Source organism: Durio zibethinus, chromosome 8, assembly GCF_047325235.1.
Source record: "Durio zibethinus cultivar Kanyao isolate XHJ-2024 chromosome 8, ASM4732523v1, whole genome shotgun sequence".
In the NCBI taxonomy this organism is placed as follows: Eukaryota; Viridiplantae; Streptophyta; class Magnoliopsida; order Malvales; family Malvaceae; genus Durio; species Durio zibethinus.
The window spans coordinates 23,615,845-23,630,838 of record NC_143169.1 but is presented as its reverse complement, the minus strand read 5'-3'; the positions used below and the strand labels follow the sequence as shown (position 1 = coordinate 23,630,838).

The 14,994-nt window shown below is 36.4% G+C and overlaps 3 protein-coding genes across 13 annotated transcripts; 2 read left to right on the top strand and 1 right to left on the bottom strand.

Annotated features, from left to right (window-relative positions):
* Positions 1-267: 267 nt before the first annotated feature.
* LOC111278067 (proteasome subunit alpha type-2-A) lies at positions 268-4,990 on the bottom strand. 6 transcript variants are annotated; one of them, XR_016344090.1, is made up of 12 exons: positions 4,734-4,908; positions 4,565-4,641; positions 4,354-4,418; positions 3,794-3,840; positions 2,845-2,920; positions 2,537-2,604; positions 2,004-2,073; positions 1,820-1,905; positions 1,081-1,143; positions 847-912; positions 648-761; positions 268-535 (listed from the first exon to the last, which is right to left on the bottom strand). XR_016344090.1 is itself a non-coding variant. In XM_022864502.2 (12 exons), exons 2-12 carry the CDS (start codon positions 4,772-4,774, stop codon positions 487-489), a joined length of 708 nt encoding a protein of 235 aa, XP_022720237.1. In that variant the 5' UTR covers positions 4,775-4,821; positions 4,917-4,990; the 3' UTR covers positions 268-486. The 6 variants fall into 6 exon arrangements, 3 of the variants coding, with proteins under 3 accessions (XP_022720237.1, XP_022720239.1, XP_022720238.1); XM_022864502.2 differs by lacking the exon at positions 648-761 and adding an exon at positions 4,917-4,990 and having other exon boundaries at positions 4,734-4,821; XR_016344091.1 differs by lacking the exon at positions 1,081-1,143 and adding an exon at positions 4,917-4,990 and having other exon boundaries at positions 343-535; positions 4,734-4,821.
* Positions 4,991-5,127: 137 nt separating this feature from the next.
* Positions 5,128-10,142, top strand: LOC111278062 (uncharacterized). 6 transcript variants are annotated; one of them, XM_089764812.1, is made up of 5 exons: positions 5,128-5,199; positions 5,730-5,810; positions 5,944-6,243; positions 6,356-6,472; positions 6,566-10,142. In XM_089764812.1, exons 3-5 carry the CDS (start codon positions 5,962-5,964, stop codon positions 9,827-9,829), a joined length of 3,663 nt encoding a protein of 1,220 aa, XP_089620938.1. In that variant the 5' UTR covers positions 5,128-5,199; positions 5,730-5,810; positions 5,944-5,961; the 3' UTR covers positions 9,830-10,142. The 6 variants fall into 6 exon arrangements, with proteins under 6 accessions (XP_089620938.1, XP_089620936.1, XP_022720232.2 ...); XM_089764813.1 differs by having other exon boundaries at positions 5,152-5,199; positions 5,977-6,243; XM_089764810.1 differs by lacking the exon at positions 5,730-5,810 and having other exon boundaries at positions 5,129-5,199; positions 5,977-6,243.
* Positions 10,143-10,177: 35 nt separating this feature from the next.
* On the top strand, positions 10,178-14,845 carry LOC111278063 (uncharacterized protein At4g19900-like). The gene is made up of 5 exons (XM_022864498.2): positions 10,178-11,692; positions 11,767-11,916; positions 12,543-12,677; positions 13,363-13,557; positions 14,371-14,845. Exons 1-5 carry the CDS (start codon positions 10,380-10,382, stop codon positions 14,555-14,557), a joined length of 1,980 nt encoding a protein of 659 aa, XP_022720233.2. The 5' UTR covers positions 10,178-10,379; the 3' UTR covers positions 14,558-14,845.
* The last annotated feature ends 149 nt before the right edge of the window (positions 14,846-14,994 follow it).

Genomic DNA, 14,994 nt, shown 5'->3' with positions numbered 1-14,994 from the left:
ATAAAAATTTGATTACTTTGAAATTTTAAAAGAAAAATTAGAAAGGAATATAGAATAGAAATATAACCCTATTGATACGGCAGAGCCGCCCAAAAAATTTCTGTAAATAATGGGAATTCTTGCTTGGCATTGATATGAAGGATGAAATTTCGACCATATCTCCTAACAGTGGCTTCATGGAGATTGCAAGATCTAGTTTAACCATGGAAAACTACCATTGAACCAAGAAATTATACCATAAAAGATATCTGTAACCTAGAGCAAGCATTTAGTGAGAAAGCTGGATTAAGAATAATCAAAGAGAATGTGAATTCCAAGTATAGATGCACATCTCACAGAGGATTCATTTCCAAGATCATGCAGACATTGGAAAAGTGTTTGTTTTCAATTCCCGGTGCATCACCTACAACATTTGACCGAAATGAGTCTAAAAATAAATGTTGCATAAAATAAACACTTCCAGATTGTCTCGAGTGAGAAGACAAGCTACTCGACTTCAGCCAAATAGTCATCAATTTCAGCTGGGGTCAGTACCCTGCAAGGAAGCAATCACAATAAGAGTAATTCAGCCACCAGAAAAGGAACGATTTCGTGATCAGAGAACCAAGACAGAAACAATCATTCTGAAATTCAGAAATAAAAACTACATGAACAATAATAATTATTGGAATATGCAAGGCACTGGTGCTGATTGCAGGTAAAACAGCACCACTTTCAGAACTGCATTTCACAAAGGTCACTTCTGGCACTTCCGGCACTTCCTAAAGCCAAAAGGCCATATCCCCATCAGCATAATGCCAGGGAAAAATTTAGAAAGAGAGGGAAAAGAGTCAAAGCAGGGCTTGCCTGAATTTTTTGTCAGTTCCAATAATCCCAATTTCAATGTTTTTCCCAGAGATTTGTCCTTCAAATCTGCACAATTTAGAAAATGGCTCGTAAGATAACTAAAGACACACCATGTTAGCGACCACCTTAGACCAACAATTTTTCTCAATGTTCTTTGAAATATAAGATCATAAATCTTCCTAAAGTGTAACATATAAATAACCAGGTGGAGGAAATTTTAACATCGACAGTTACCCCTCTTTGAGAGTCAAAATAGCAGTATGCACAGCATCATCAAGCTCCATATCATCAGTGTATCTACAATGAAAGACCATAATCAACTGAATCTTCAGTGTTTCAACAACAATGAAATGGAAGGTAAATGAAAGTCCAACTTCATTCTGGAAAAGATGCATATTTATTGTACAACCCTTTGCTGAATAAATTGCCATCTAATCTTCTACCATTTCCTAAAGATTATTGGGAGATTAAAATTGAACAGACAAAATAAAATTTACTTAAGACCTATCCCCTCCTCTCCAACCCCAAATTTTGAGAAACATGAGAAATTAGACTATTGAGGGGAGGAGAAGGGAATGTAGAAACTCTCCCAACCCCCTCTCTCAGCTTGTTAAAATTAGGGTCTTCCTTTCCTCTGTCTCCTTCCCCTCCATCCAAAAGGTTACTATGAAAAAAGTGGTCATCCTATGGTCACTTCATGGAGCAACCATTAATTAGATCATGCAATCATAGTCTGCCGCCTAGAAGGAAGAGTCCTATCAATAAAATCAAGAGCAGCAAAGACAAAAATTGGATGCCACAACCATCTGTAAGAAAGGTTACAAAAGAAGTTCTGACTGGTGACTGCTATGTGACAGTGACACCACCAGTCATATCAAATACCAGTAAAGAACACAATCAACATAACACAGCAAAGAAACTCTCAATAAACTTAGTTTTGCATGCTATAAGAACCGGATTTTAGAGCAAATACCTCTTCTCAAGAAATGTTTTTGCATTTGAGACATTTTTACCCATTGCCGACGCTTTCCATGAGAAATAAGAACCGGACGGATCCACCTAGCAAAAAGGAATAGAATCATACAGCTGAAAAACACATAACATATTCTATACAATCTCTACTTGTGGTAATATAATCAAATATTTATGAGAAATACTTGATACAGTTGTGGACCATTGTCATCATATCCAGCAACCAGTAGAGACACGCCAAAAGGCCTTACACCACTACAAAGAAAAAGACAGATGCGTCAACTTAACTATCAAGTCCAGAAGATTGCACAATTGTCAATTTCCACTTTTTGATCCAGTTCAAATTGACCCAATGTAGCAGCAATTTTCTTAGCAAAGGCATGTGACAAAGTAGTGATCTATAACATTGCAATTTTTCTCATAATTTTCATTCTCACATTCCACTTATCATGCACAAATCTTAAGGCCAAAATTACATTCGAAGAAACTTTATAATATAAAAAAAGTTCTAAGAAAAAACCTTATATTAAAATCATTTGCTACTTTCTTCTAGGACAAATAAAACTAACTATTTTACAAACCACAGCCCAAATTTCACTTATAAGAAACTGCCAAACTCCAAACATTCAGACACCTCAAACTCTTTGTCATAATTCTGAGAAAAGGAAAGGAAAAAGGGAAGAAGGATGGTTGATGTACATAAGGACATAATTTTTACCCAGACTGAGTAAACTCCTGCATAACAGCTGCAGTTTCCCTTACAAGTTGTGTTACTGGAATAGGTTCCTGCAACCACAAATTTTGCAGACAAGTCAGAAAGCCATGCAAGATACAACAACATATGACCTTTTATTTTGAACTAAGTAGTTATTGAACCAAACGTATAAAGGTAAATGTATAAATAAGATTAACTTTGATCAACAGACCAAGGCTGGATTTTACACCCATGATTTGATCTGAAATTAATTTTTCAGCACAATAAAGCAGTAAATTAAATAATTAGGCATCATTAACAGCCATCAATACCTTATACAACCTATGATATTGTTCTGCCTGCTTCCTACTTTTCCGAACCAAAACCCGAAAATCAGGACCCATACCACTACAGAAAAGTATGAGAAAGTATCAATGAATCTATATATATCTCACAAGTAGAGAAGTTATATTATCAGCAAATAACTGGATTAAACACAGAAACTGTCACAAGCATACTTATTTAGAAGCCTAATAATCCCAACTACTTATTTTGGTACACAAAAATGCATGTTAAACTTTCTACATACCCAGCCTTCCCTTTCAAAATCAAAAGAAGAGTCTCCTTTCCTTTGTTGCAGATAGCAATATGTAATCCAACATTAGCGATATGCAACAAAGCCTTGTATAAATGATGATGTACATGGAGGGCACCAAGGATAATAAACCACATAAAAAGTGCTCATATTATGTGGTAAACCACTTCAAAAGCTTTCTTAGAAAACTTGACAAGAAAAAAGGATCATAAATGAAAAATTCTTGGGGAAATTAATATGAGTAGCATGATTCTTTATACCTCAATTGACTAAAACTTTAGCGATAATCGACTAAATCAGCTTAGAACAAAAAAAAAAGTGAAAAACTTTTCAAAGGAGAATAATTCCATGAACCACAAGGGAGGCCCTGTACTGTATATCCACCATTTAGAAAAACAGTATTCTAAGATGGTCCACCTGATAAAACATGAAGTTAAGTCGTTTATAGTGTTTTTTCTGGAACTCTCTAGTTAGCAAAGCCAAGCATTTTACAGGTGCACGTGAAGCAGCACTTACTCAAGTCATTGATGAAAACACAAAGAGAATCATAGATGTAAAATATTGGTGTATGATCAAGCCATATTTGATGCAATATGCATTTATGTGCTAATCAGATTCAATACACCCCAACTAAAAAAAACCAACTAATGGAGCTTTCTAAATACTTGTAGACATGAAAATCAAACCTGTAAACAACTCCAATATTTGGTGTCAGGCACTGTATTTTCTGAACCTGAAATCAAACATCAAACAACCGCATTTCAAGGTAATTAATAACTACTCATTAGTTTGGAAGTAGAAATAGAATAGTCCTGATTTTAATCAATTCAAATATTCTAAAACAATAACTCAGAAATGCCACCCTTTTTTATACCCGGAAGAGACAAATAAAGCATCATGTATTATGAGTTTACCTTTATATGATAATACAAATTAAAATTGGTTTCATTAAACAACCATAGTCTCACGGATATTCCGAAAACCAACACATTGAATGACAAAGCAAACACAAACCTTGCAAGTTTACATCACTCAGACTCGGGTGCATTCAACTATTTCCTAGTCTGTCACGGGTTGTAACCCCAAAATCATTGACACCAAGGTCGAGACAACATAGTTGCAAGTCATTTTCATTCATCAATTAACATTAAACTTAATTTTTTCTAAACAAATTTGAGAATAACTGTAAAAATAAAGTTGTCTAAAGCAAATCCACAATTCAAATTAACTGAAAAAAAATACTCACAGAGGTTTCATCAACCAAGATCGAAGGCAATTTCTTCTCAGTAGCAATTACAACCCCATTAGCAGCTGTAATTTAAAACCCATCATCAAATTAAACCCAATGTATTTATTTACAAGCATAAAAATTCAACCATCAGCAACTATTTCACTAGTTCTAAAAACCCTAAACCCATCTTTTATAAAAAAAACCACAAGAAAAGAAACAAATAAACCTTTGATTCCAAGAGATGTTTGACCCGACCCGACGGCCGTCAAGGCGTGCTCAATCTGAACTAACTTTCCTGAAGGACTGTTTAAAAACCCAAAAAAATAAATTCTTTTAATCGAAAAAAAACTTAAAAATTCGTTCATAAATAAAGTTATTAATGAATGAAGGGAGACCTGAAAGTTGTAAGAGAAAAGGAATATTGACTATCACCCATGGTTTCGATTTACGAAGAAACAAAAATACGAAAAAAAATCTAAAGTCCTGAACAAATGGAAAGGAAAATTATTAAATTAAAAATGGTTAAAAAAAGTAGCGAAATTGAAGAATGTAATGAAAGAAAAAGAAAAGAGATTTACTTTGAATGAGAAGGGCAAGAAGAAAAAGAGTGGCCTTTTCTCGTTGCTAGATCGGAGTTTTCTTGCTCGGGAAGAAGGCCTTTAGAGAGGTGGGCAGGGCTGGGCTTTTTAGAATTAATATTTTGGGCCATGAATGGCCCATGGGCTCGACCCATCCTTTGACAGTCAATTGAAAAGATTACAAAAAAAGAAAGTCGATTTTTTTTTAATCACAAAAAAGTTAATTTTTTTTTATACTGGGATTGTGAAAACGAACACCAAATACAAATTCTTCACTTTCAAGGTTTAGATCTCTCCTTTTTTAAATAATTATTGATTTTTTTTTGCTTTTTTATTGTTTACGATGTTGATTTTGTCCTCGTTGAGTTTATTTTTGCGGATCGATTTTCTCTGGAAAATTAAACACTTTGATATCTTTGTTTATTATTATGGTGCATTTCGCTGAATCCCATTTGTTTTGCTTGAATAATCAGTTTCTAAATCGTAATTGTTTTGCTTGAAAGAACATAAGCAGAATTAGGTTTTGATTGTTGAAGCAATGGCATGGCAACTTTGCTTGTTTGGTAATTAAAAAAAAATTATAGGGAGATTGAAAGCCGCTGTGTTGTTTTTATTGTGCTTAACCTGTTTCACAAACCCTAAACCCTTTTTCTTAATATGTTTAACATAAACCCTGAACCCTAATCCCATCTTTAATCTGTTTCACAAACCCTAAACCCTTTTGCTTAACATAAATAGTTTAATGGATATGCCTTTTGTTATGATTTTATATATATATATATTTAAAGACGTTTCTTTCTTGATTTGACTAAGAGAGGAGGAGGAAACAGGTTCAAGAGTTTCATATTTGTTGCTTGCTGAAGAAGTTTTGTACCTTGAAAGAACTTGGATAAGGTATATAGGTTTAGCGTTGTCAAAGCCATGACTGCAGTTTTTAATTTAATTGCTTTAACCAATTAAATTAACCATATGCACCTTCATTTAGTTCCTCTTATTGTTATTATTATTATTATTATTGATTTGACAGTGTGCCCTTGTGATCAAAATGGATGATGAGCAGCATAATAGTGTTCCTGGGAGGTGTCCCGAGTTTGGAGCTATCTTCATGTCAAACAATGCAACGAAAAAGGAATGTTTGAGAAGAAAAATTTTTGCACTCCCATATTCGCTGTCCCACTTTGTGAAACAGATTAAAGATGGGATGATTCTATTCCTGTTTGAATTTGGGAGGAGAGAACTTCATGGTGTGTTTCAAGCATGCTCTGATGGTGCAATGAATATTTTGCCTAATGTATTCAGTTCATCAGGGAAGCAATTACCTGCACAGGTATGGGTACATTTATACTTATTTTGTGTTTTATGTGCATCTTCCCTGCCTCAAAGAAGGATGGGGAAGGATGCATTTTTGGAGTTGTTAATCCTTACAGAATTTCATACAGGTAAAATTCACCCCTCTGTGGTTCTGTCGTCCACTTTCTGAAAATGAATTTCGTGATGCCATCAGAGAAAACTATTTTTCCAAAAACAAGTTTAAGTTTGGACTGTCAGAAGATCAGGTTTTCCCTTTTTCTATCAAAATTCAACCTGAATAAATTGAAATGTTACTTTTTAAAAATGTTTGTCTTTTACTCTTTGTTTAAAATGTGTAGGTTCGAAGGCTTCTATCATTGTTCAGTTTGACGAGGTTGAAAGATCAGGCGCCTCATAGACAGTTGACCAGAAGTAAAGTTGCAAGGCCAAGTGGGTATTCTACAAGTAAAAATAGAAGACTAGTGGATAATGATAGGTCTCCAATGAGTAACCTTGTACCGGGTGAATGTAATGTGGATAACAATCAGGGACCATTTATCTCAACTATGCACTGTGGGGATTCTTTCTATAATGATAACGGGGCTACTGCTGATGGCAGATTTGGAACATACACAGATGTGGGATATGAGTATAAAGCAAGTGCCTTCTTAAATGAGTGCTTTCAGGACCTTATGGGTAAAGTTGGAGGGAACATAGATGTTGGTGAATATGCCAAAGGTGATAGGATGGAGATTGAATGGAATACTGGTATTGAGCTTCAACCAGCCGTTTCAGTTGGGTATTCTTCGGGTAATTTCAGAGACATTTCCAATGATGTTAGGTTTGCAGTGAGGGATAGGCTTGAAACAAAACGTTACGACGATGACGGTTTTGCACCAACCCTCTCAACAGCATATCCTAGTTCTTTTCAATCTAAAGTTAATTCACTGGCATATTCAAGCAAACATGTTCTAGAAATAGATTCATTTATTGATGATCCAACTGGCTCATCCTCAACATTCCTTCCGTCAATGGAGCTGGAAAACTCTAATGTTAGTTATCCAATGACTTTTGAAGATTCAGTTGTTACAACTACTCTTCCTTATGATCCCGATGTCCCTAGTATCAGTTATCTGAGCTCCTCATCTTTGTGGTTCAATCGGGGTCGTGATTCATTACAAGAATATGCTAATAATGATAGTTTTGTTGGTAATGTCCTTGGTTCTTCCACAAATCAGTCGTCTCCTTCATTGTTAGAGACTAGAAGGACAACCATAACCCCTGCTGTCAACTGTGGTTCTAGGGACTTCATTCCATTGCCTTATTCTAATCAATATGAATGCTCCATTAGGAGTAGCCCAGCAAGGCATGACTATTTTGATGACCTAGCAGCTGAATACTCTAAAAAAGAAGGCTGTGGAGATCTTTCGCTTCTGAAGCCCTCTTTAGCATCTGTTCCTTCTTCTGAAACTAGAAGTAATGTCAGGATCAGTGAGCAGCCATCATCTTATAGAGCAAGTCTTAGCAAGTTTCCATCTCTTACCTTTTCTGACAGGTATGATACATTATTACAAGACAAACATGATTGTCAAGCACCAGAGCGTAAAAATGATGCAGAATTTGGTAATGATGGTTTTATGTTTAAAGAGTCCCAACATCATGGGGACTTTTTCGATAATGATAACAGAGCAATTGAGGATGGCAGATTTGCAATATACAAGAATGTGGAATATGAGCAAAAAGAGATTCAGCACCAGCCGCATGTTCATGAACCTACAAATGTGGATTACCATGAAGTTACCTCATTGAGTCCTGCTGCATATCAGAATTCTGTAGGCTTATATCCAGATTGCCAGAAGAAAAGGGGTGGTGTGTTTTCTCGCTTGGCTTTGCCTCCTAAAGCATATAAACAAGAAAGAAACGCCCCTCCTGGCACTGCTGATATTGATACAAATGCCTCAGTGAATGAAGTCATGGACATGATTCACCGAAGCCGTTTCCATTGGGTGATAACAAGATGTAAACAGTTAGGCAAACATCATGGTAAAGCTGCCAATGTTAGGGACACAAAACAGGCGACCAGGAAGGAGGGCTTGACTATGATTTCAAAGGAGATGAATGTGAAGCCTATCTCATTAAGCAAGGAGAATAGCAGCCAAAAAACTGAAGAGACAGCTTTTGTGAATTTCAAACGTCGTAGCTCAGTGAGAAAGAACCTTGAAGATGGCAAGACTGGAAACCGTTGTGGAAGTCTGAATAACAAGAGTGCATCAGCTGCACATTGTAAAAAGAGAAAATTGATTAGGGCAGACTTCTGTGAGTTTCAGTCATCTGACAGAGGCTTGGCTACAATCTCAAAGGAGATGAATGATAAGCCTATCCCATTAAGCAAGAAGAATAGCAGCCAAAAAGCTGAAGAGACAACTTTTGTTAATTTCAAACGTTGTAGTGCAGTGAGAAAGAATTTTGAGGATGATAAGACTGGAAACCAGTGTGAAAGTCTGAATAACAAGAGTGCATCAGCTGCACATTGCAAAAAGAGAAAATTGATTAGGGCAGACTTCTGTGAGTTTCAGTCATCTGACAGAGGCTTGGCTACAATCTCAAAGGAGATGAATGATAAGCCTATCCCATTAAGCAAGGAGAATAGTAGCCAAAAAGCTGAAGAGAAGACTTTTGAGAATTTCAAACATCATGGTGCAGTGAGAAAGAATTTTGAAGATGATAAAACTGGGAACACTTGTGAAAGTCTGAATAACAAGAGTGCATCAGCTGCACATTGTAAAAAGAGAAAATTGATTAGGCCTGATTTCTGCGAGTTTGAGTCATCTGACAAGGGCATGGCTATGATCTCAAAGGAGATGAATGATAAGCCTATCTCATTAAGCAAGGAGAATAGCAGCCAAAAAGCTCAAGAGACAACTTTTGTGAATTTCAAACGTCTACGTGCAGTGAGAAAGAACTTTGAAGATGGTAAGACTGGAAACCATTGTGAAAGTCTGAATAACAAGAGTGCATCAGCTGCACATTGTAAAAAGAGAAAATTGATTAGGCCAGACTTCTGTGAGAATGAGTCACCTGGGAGGGCCATATCGGGTGATGCTCCTGAAAATGTAATAGCATTCTCAACAGACTGTTCTGTCAGAAGAAATGCCAAACGTATCAAGGTTTCTGTTTGCTGTGTAAATGAAAATGATATATCTCAAAATGTTAAATTGCCAAATGTAATGTGCCAAACCGCAGTTGGAGGCAACATCCCTAATGAGGAAAGTGGCTCAAACTCTGAACAATTTAGTATGCAAAGCTTTATTGCTTCTAGAAATGCTGATGAAGGTGGAGAAGAATCAACACAACAAAATCACAGCATCTCAACTATGACTTCAGTTTCTTGTGGGGTCATGCCAATCGAAACTAAGCAAGATTTGACCACTAGAGATATAAGTATGGATGGATTATCTCAAGATCCTAATGTTGTGATCCATTTCACTCATGAGTCACCTCCAAAAATTTGTGAAGACAATGATGGCAATGGAGTTGCAAAGAGCGAGTTCTTTTACAATATTGAACAGGTCAATGACCTCTGCCCTGTTGGTGGTGAGACATCCATCAGCAATGTGAGCTAAGGGAATCGGGACTCTAAATGAGAAAGGCTCGCCTGGAGTCCTTGTAGTACTATACATATTTTTGCAGAGTCGAGACTCCCGAGAAATCAAGCAGCAACCATCTTTTGTATTTGGTAAGAGATAATATGAGTCAACTTTTGGAAGCAGCAACTGCTTTAATATGCAAGAATCATAGCATGAAATACATGACGGAAATGTTAGATGTGGAATTACTTTCTACAATGATGAAGGTGAAGGACGTGCAATTGGTTTTTTGTTTTGTCAACTACTTAAACGTGACAAACCGAATTATAATATAATTTTTTATATTTTATATCTATTTTAAAAATCAAACATTGTTTAAAAAAAGAAAAACAAACCTAAGACAAAATCACTTCACCCGTCAACCTTACTAAAAAATGCAAAATTGGTAAGAAACGTAAGTCCATTTCCCACGAAGGCACCCGACTGAAGCGAAGCAGTTCGGGCAACAGTTGCACTCCGTCTTCCTCTTCAACTCTCTATTCTATACAATGTCGGAATTCCGTTAAGAGTCTAAGGGCGGGGGAAAATGTTAAGGAATCTCCGATATCGGCGGCGGCTACGTTACGGCGCACACGTGATCTCTGCTCTCCTCCACTTATTTTCAGTCTCTCTCCTCCACACCCGTCTTTCTCTCTCTTCCAGACCCCACATCTATCCCCACCTCTCCTCCGTAGACGAGAACAACGACGTAGTTTTCCAAACAAATTCTCTCATCTCCGACGATGACGTCACCGCCATCACCTCCTCCTCAACCGACAACAAAATTGACGAATTCGACACCCTCGAAGAAAATGACACCATTTTAACTGAAGAAGACAACAACGAAATCGAGCAAGAAGAAGAACAAGAAATCACGACAATGAATAAAAAAGACAAGATCTTTTCATCTGGGCATTTTTATTTCGACCATTTAAACGGGTCAATTAAAAGAGCTTTCAATAAACGTTCGATTAAAGATTGGGATTACGATGGAGGGTTTATGAACGAAGGTTTTTTGGGAGAAGATGTTAAAGTTAAGGCCGCCTTTGGATCCGATGATATCCCATTGGATGAGGAAGTTAGGAGGAAAATGAGTGAAGTGGAAAGTGTTGAAGATGCTCTGTTGGTGAAGAAAGTTGGTGGGAAAAAAGTGAACCCTTTGAGGGAGAAATGGGGTGATTGGTTTGATAAGAAAGGTGATTTTTTGAGAGGGGATAGGATGTTTAGGTCGAATTTGGAGGTTTTGAATCCGTTGAGTAATCCTTTGCTGCAAGACTCAGATGGGGTTGCTGTTACTGGGTTGACTAGAGGGGATAGACTGGTGCAAAAGTTAATTTTGAGTGAGTTTAAGAAGGTCCCTTTTACTGGGAAGAAACCATTGGGGGTTTTGGAGACGGGTTCGGAGGATAAAAGAGGCGGTGAGAGTAAGAAAAATGATAATTTGAGGAATGCGTCAAGCAAAAGAGAAAATAGTAGTAAGAATTTGAGTTCAAGTACATATGGAAATGAGAGTAACGAGAGTAGTAGTAAGAGGAAGAATGAGATCAAGAATGTAGATTTAGAGGCTGATAAGAGTAACACTGAGTTTTCTGGTCATATATATGCGGATGCAAAGAGATGGGGTTACTATCCTGGATTGGATCCAAGGCTGTCTTTTTCGGATTTTATGGATGCATTTTTTAGGAAAGGTAAGTGTGATATGAGAGTTTTTATGATATGGAATTTCCCTCCGTGGACGTATAGTGTTAGGCATCAAAGAGGGCTTGAGAATCTGCTTGCTCAACATCGAGATGCTTGTGTCATGGTGTTCTCTGAAACGATTGAGCTTGATTTTTTCGAAGACAGCTTTGTGAAAGATGGGTAAGTTTTGTTCTGGTTCTGTATTTTGATTTATTATATCTATTGTTATATAAATGGTTTCTTGTTTCACACAGTTACAAAGTTGCTGTAGCAATGCCAAACCTTGATGAACTGTTGAAAGATACACCCACCCATGTATTTGCTTCTGTGTGGTTTGAATGGAGAAAGACAAAGTTTTATCCTACTCATTATAGTGAGCTTGTACGGCTTGCTGCTCTTTACAAGTAAGCAAGCTTACTCTTTTATGCATATACTTTGTGAAGTTTAGGATGCAGTTTTGAATTGCTATATCAATGCTGCCCTACATGTTGGAAATTGGACCTTGGTTCAATGAGTTGTTCTCTTTTTTGGTAGTCAAATCATCTCTTTTCCCCTTTTACTATTATTGTTAAATATCTTTTGGATTTTTTGATAAACTAAGGCATTAGATTTGTTGGTACATCAAAATTAAATGTGTTTAACCTTTATGGGCACGTCCTTGAGGGGGAAATGGAACTAACTGTTAAATCATGAGCTTAAAGTGATGCAGAAGGGAAGTAGTTTTTCCTAGTTTTTCCTACGTAAATGTTGAGGACCATTGTGGGTGTATTTGGAGTTCTGAGTTCACTGCCCTGTTTTTAATATGCTAGATGTGTATAGTTACTCCTACTTGGTGCGTGAGATAGAAGATTTATGAAGAAGTCTTTGTTTCCTTTCTGCTTAAGTTGAACTTTCTATATCATTGGTTTTAATGATCTGCTACATATCAGACTTCAGTAGGTTAGACTGCTATATTTTAGCTTCAATATCTACAGTCTTTTTTTTCCTTGTACACTTATTCCAAGCATGTCTTTTTTTATCTTGTTTGTAGATATGGTGGCATTTATATTGATTCTGATATTATAGTTCTTAAACCATTATTGGCACTCAATAATTCTGTTGGCCTGGAAGATCAGCTTGCTGGAAGTTCTTTGAACGGAGCTTTAATGGCATTTAGAAAGCAAAGGTAATGACTGAACTTGGTTTTTAAGTTCTCCAATTTTGTTTGCTAGTTTCTGCTTTCTTTGAAATTACTATTGCTTATACTTGGATTTTTCAAGTTATATATTATCTTTTGTATTAATTCTTAAAATCACATGGGCAGTACTTGTATTTTAGGGCATAACTGTCTGAGTTGCTATTTGGTCTAAAGGGCTTTGGCACTCATAAGTATTTTGAAGAGTTTTGCTACTTAACTGCTAACTTTCTTCTTCTCAGCAAGCTTTTTAATTTTTTTGGTTATTTTGCACTATCATATTCATTTTTGTTAAAAAAGAAAAAATCTTTTTTTTTCTTTGAATAACTTTACAGTAGCAAGTTGTATCTTTTTTTTTTTTAATTTTGTGTTCAGGCATTTTCTCATAATTTATTGGAATTGCATATTTATGGATACCTTGTTTTAGAATGACTATGTTTCAAATGTTTTGGTCCATAATTTATATCTAGTTTCTGAAATAAGAAGTCTTGCTCTCTGAGTTTTGGGTGGAGGGGATTGTAGGAGAGCTACCCTCAGGGTTTTGGTAGGGTGCCTTGGAAGTTAAGAAGGATTTATCACAAATTTTTTCCCATTTTTGTTACATTTTTCTGGATTGTTGGTTTTCTGCATACCAGCAACTAAATCATTTCTTTGATTTTTGCTTTCTCTTGTGCAGTCCCTTCATAATGGAGTGTTTGGAGGAGTTCTATTTGACGTATGATGATACCCAGTTGAGATGGAATGGGGCTGATCTTCTATCAAGAGTTGCAAAAATGTTTTTGAACAAAAAGAACATATCCATCAAACAGCCAGAGTTGAATGTGCAACCTTACTTTGTTTTCTTCCCAATTAGTTCTCAACATATTACACGGTACTGTTCCATGTACATTCCCGTCTCTTGAAAATGATCTGTTTAATGCATGTGTCTGATAACATTCACAATTCAAATGCATTTTCAGGAATATGTATGTATGCATACATAAACCTGTATCCATGGCTGTACATGTGTACAATCATATTGTATATTAGGCTCTTATTATTGCAAAATCTGACTAGTGAAGCATCTCCATGCTCCTCAACTCCAACTTTTTTTCTCCTACTGCTTTTTTCTGCTTTTCCATGGTAATTGATTAGTTTGTGGGAGGATGAGTGACTGGTTTCTTTTATTATTATATTCTTTTCGGGCATTGGTTTTCCAGCTAACTGGCAATTTTGCTAGGATTTTGGCTAGAAATACGTTTTAAATAATGGATCCTTGGGTTCCCAGGGTTAGATGATCTCAAGCAGAGTTCTTATTATAGGATAAACATTTAGTCCTTTGACTTTCCTTGATGTTTCTGTAACCTGAGAGTGTTGGGTGTTTCTCTGCCTTGCCTAACTCTGTTAGAACCTAGAAAAGAGAAAACACCTACTTTTACCAGAAAACAGATTGTCGATGACACTGGACTTGCAGCTATCTTTCCATAACTAATATAAGGTATTACCTTATAATTGTGATCCTCAGGGCATGCTCACTTGCATCCATGAGGTCAAATGTACATTATAGTTGCATGACAGGATTTTCACTAGCTTGCCCTATGACTCTTTGTGCTGTCTCCAAATTACACTACGTGTTGTACCTTTTTGTTTTTTGTGAAGTCTTACATTCATCTTTTTTGCCATAACTAACTTGGATCAAAAACAGATACTTTGTTGCACCGAGAACAGAAACTGAGAACGCACAGCAAGATGCTTTATTCAACAAGATTCTGGCCAAGTCAGTGACATTTCATTTCTGGAACAGCTTGACATCTGCTCTCATTCCAGAACCGGGGAGCCTTGTAACCAGGCTTATGGATCATCTCTGTATTCATTGCTCTGAATTGTTGTGAATTACACATCTGTCCTCGGTGCTGTCCAAGAATTGATCAAAGCATTTCTCTTAACCATCAGTTGCAAAATCTCTTGCTCTGTGATAATTTAAGATTCGGAATTTCATGTTAGAAATTCGTATAGTTGTACAATTTCTATAATTTCAGTCCTTCATTTTTGCTAAATGATTAGGCTGCCCTACTAATACAAAATCTTTCCTTCTTTTTTTTGTAATTTATTTGTCTATTAGGTTCAGTGGATGATGTAATTTTGGCATTGAGAGGCAAATAGTACATCATTTTCAGGCATGGGATGGTTAACGAATAATAAAATTTTGTACATATTACACTTCTAATCCATGGCATTAGGCCCAAAGCATCTTCTTTTCACAGGATTCCACACCCATTGAACCAAAAATCTTCTTCCCTTACCTCGGTTCACATTGTACCCGTTCCCC

Coding starts and splice junctions, on each gene's coding strand:
- LOC111278067 (XM_022864502.2), bottom strand. CDS start 4,774: ATGGGTGATAGTCAATATTCCTTTTCTCTTACAACTTTCAG. Junction 2,921..3,793: donor AATATTGGAGTTGTTTACAG/GTTTGATTTTCA, acceptor ACTTTTCTGTAG/TGGTATGGGTCCTGATTTTC. Junction 2,074..2,536: donor CAGGAGTTTACTCAGTCTGG/GTAAAAATTATG, acceptor TTTTCTTTGTAG/TGGTGTAAGGCCTTTTGGCG.
- LOC111278062 (XM_089764812.1), top strand. CDS start 5,962: ATGGATGATGAGCAGCATAATAGTGTTCCTGGGAGGTGTCCCGAGTTT. Junction 6,244..6,355: donor GGAAGCAATTACCTGCACAG/GTATGGGTACAT, acceptor AATTTCATACAG/GTAAAATTCACCCCTCTGTG. Junction 6,473..6,565: donor TTGGACTGTCAGAAGATCAG/GTTTTCCCTTTT, acceptor TAAAATGTGTAG/GTTCGAAGGCTTCTATCATT.
- LOC111278063 (XM_022864498.2), top strand. CDS start 10,380: ATGTTAAGGAATCTCCGATATCGGCGGCGGCTACGTTACGGCGCACAC. Junction 11,917..12,542: donor CGGCTTGCTGCTCTTTACAA/GTAAGCAAGCTT, acceptor TCTTGTTTGTAG/ATATGGTGGCATTTATATTG. Junction 12,678..13,362: donor ATGGCATTTAGAAAGCAAAG/GTAATGACTGAA, acceptor TCTCTTGTGCAG/TCCCTTCATAATGGAGTGTT.